At 35.2% G+C, this 2,925-nt stretch overlaps 1 protein-coding gene across 1 annotated transcript; it reads left to right on the forward strand.

Annotated features, from left to right (window-relative positions):
- Window positions 1-1,983: 1,983 nt before the first annotated feature.
- LOC114637364 (olfactory receptor 5D18-like) lies at window positions 1,984-2,925 on the forward strand. Its single transcript, XM_028785594.1, has one exon. It carries the CDS (start codon window positions 1,984-1,986, stop codon window positions 2,923-2,925), a length of 942 nt encoding a protein of 313 aa, XP_028641427.1.

Genomic DNA, 2,925 nt, shown 5'->3' on the forward strand with positions numbered 1-2,925 from the left:
CATGTCTCTCACGTCTGCTCTCCTTCTGTATCCATGTAACTTTGTGTCATTTTCTACAATGGATACTCTGATTACGTTTGCAAATAATAACATGTTTCTTGCTTCATTTTTGTAAGAATGTTATTAAAACTCCTACTTTAATTTTAGTTTTATACATAATGTCAAAGTGTTACCTAGATTTCATCCTGTATCCTTCTGTTATTTAAATGAAATTGATTTTTTTTACTCACATAATATATCTTGGTTAGTTTACTCCTCCGTCTACTTGAACCAGTTTCACTCTCTTCCTCTCCTATCCAGATTTGCTTCCCTATTATCTTTTATTAGAATTAAATGTAGTAAAGATCTTGGACAAAATCCTATCACGCTTCATAGTTAAGGTGTTGGAGGCTTCAGAGATACAGAGGACATTGCTGAACATAACAAAGACAAATTACATTAAGCTCATAGCTGACATCAATTTAAATGGAGAGAAACTCAAAGCAATTCCACTAAAATCAGGAGCAAGACATAGTTGTCCACACTTTCCATACCTATTTAATACAGTACTTGAATCCTTATCTAGAAGAATTAGACAACTGGGTAAGACCAAGATATTACAAATAGAAAAGGAAGAAGTTAAATATCTTTGTTTGCAGAGGATAATGATAGTATGCATAAAGTGACCTAAAACATTGTGCTGGGAAACTCCTACAGCTGATACACCCTTTTAGCACAATATCTAGACACAAAATAAATTTACAAAAAATCAGCAACCCTTTTATATACAAATGGAGTAAAAGAGATATCAGGAAATAGCACCATTCACAATAGCTTCAAATAATGTGAAGTTTCCTGGATAATCTAACCAACTAAGTAAAATATTTGTATGATAAAAAACTTAAAAACCCTGAAGAAAGATATTGTTTCGTAAAATAAAAAACAAACTGCAACATATCTAGTCCACGTGTTTGAATATTTATTAGATATTTTCTTTATTTACATTTCAAATGTTACCCCCTTTCCTGGTTCCTGTCCAAAAACCCTCTATCCCATACCCCCACCCCTCCTTCTAAGGGTGTTCCTCCACCCATGTAATTGAAATGCATTGTCTTCAATGGTCCAGTGATGCATTTAGAAGCATGGCCACTAAATACCTTATCCTTGGCATTTGTATCCTTGGCATATAATCTCGGAGGCTTGTCTAGAAACAATTGTGTGACCAAAAAATAGCACTTACTAAAGGTAATAGAGAAAGCCATGAATGCACTGTACAGCATGAATTCTGTTTTTCATCATGAAGTGAAATACAAAGATTGTTTTGCATACAATGTTGGTTTTCTTTATCATCAGATGTCTTCATGTTCCATTACTAAATAATAATAATCCTTGTATATTACAGGTAAGATAAACAAGGATAAAATGAATGGACTAGTGGACAAGTTAGAATATGGAGACAAACGAAAGAATGTGGAATGAAGGGTGAGATAAACACATTCAGTACTAAGAAAATAAACTAATAAAATGACAACCATTCAAGTTGAGATATCAGAAGTATGTTAGTACTTCTAACATTGTAACATGAGATACATACCTTAGTTCTTTCATATATTCCTTGGTTTTTATTACTGATAAGGATGATATAAGCAGTCATGCTGTTATCTTCTGTGAACTTAAAATAATCCAATTTCCACTGAAATTTATATATAAGAACTTGACTTGAAATAGCCAAAATTCATCCATATCTCTCAATTTACTTTAATTTTGATGAATATATTTTATGTGAGGCAATAACGTTATCCAATATTTCATTTTAATTTTACAAATCTTTACAGTAGTTACATTTTATATTATACACAATATCTACATTTTATTTTAAGTACATTACATTTTAAAAATATTTGCTTTCTCCTACAAGCTTTGCGAAGTACATGAAACAAGCTGGACATGCCTTCACAGTCTATGTTTACTTTTAGGTCTTCTAGATTCTTACAAACAGAAGTCATGACTCTCTCAGATGGAAATAACAGTGGGGCTGTGTTCACCCTCTTGGGCTTCTCAGATTATCCGGAATTAAAAGTCCCCCTCTTTTTGATATTTCTCACCATCTACACCATCACTGTGGTAGGGAATATTGGCATGATTGTCATAATCAGAATTAATCCCAAACTGCACATCCCCATGTACTTCTTCCTCAGCCACCTCTCCTTTGTGGATTTCTGTTATTCCTCCATTGTTGCTCCCAAGATGCTGGTAAATCTAGTTACAATGGACAGAGCTATATCATTTGTAGGATGCTTGGTGCAATTCTTTTTTTTCTGTACTTTTGTGGTAACTGAATCTTTTCTATTAGGAGTGATGGCTTATGACAGATTCGTGGCCATCCGAAATCCTCTACTCTACACAGTAGCCATGTCCCAGAGGCTCTGTGCCATGCTGGTGTTGGGATCCTATGCTTGGGGGGTGGCATGCTCCTTGATACTGACCTGCTCTGCTTTGAATCTATCTTTCTATGGTTTCAACATGATCAACCACTTTTTCTGTGAGTTCTCTGCTCTCCTTTCACTTTCGTGCTCTGACACATCTGTCAGTCAACTGCTGCTTTTCATTTTTGCCACTTTTAATGAGATTAGCACACTCCTTATCATTCTCTTGTCTTATGTGCTCATTGTTGTTACCATTCTGAAGATGAACTCAGCCAGTGGACGCCAGAAAGCCTTCTCCACTTGTGCTTCCCATCTGACAGCCATAATCATCTTCCATGGCACAATCCTATTCTTATACTGCGTACCTAACTCTAAGAACTCCAGGCACACGGTCAAAGTGGCCTCTGTGTTTTACACAGTGGTGATACCCATGCTGAATCCCCTAATCTACAGTCTGAGAAATAAGGATGTCAAGGACACAGTAAAAAAAATAATCGGTACTAAAGTCTATTCTTCTTAA

The sequence above is a fragment of the Grammomys surdaster genome, unplaced genomic scaffold (assembly GCF_004785775.1).
Source record: "Grammomys surdaster isolate TR1022 unplaced genomic scaffold, NIH_TR_1.0 125284, whole genome shotgun sequence".
NCBI classification, from domain to species: domain Eukaryota; kingdom Metazoa; phylum Chordata; class Mammalia; order Rodentia; family Muridae; genus Grammomys; species Grammomys surdaster.

Coding starts and splice junctions, on each gene's coding strand:
- LOC114637364 (XM_028785594.1), top strand. CDS start 1,984: ATGACTCTCTCAGATGGAAATAACAGTGGGGCTGTGTTCACCCTCTTG.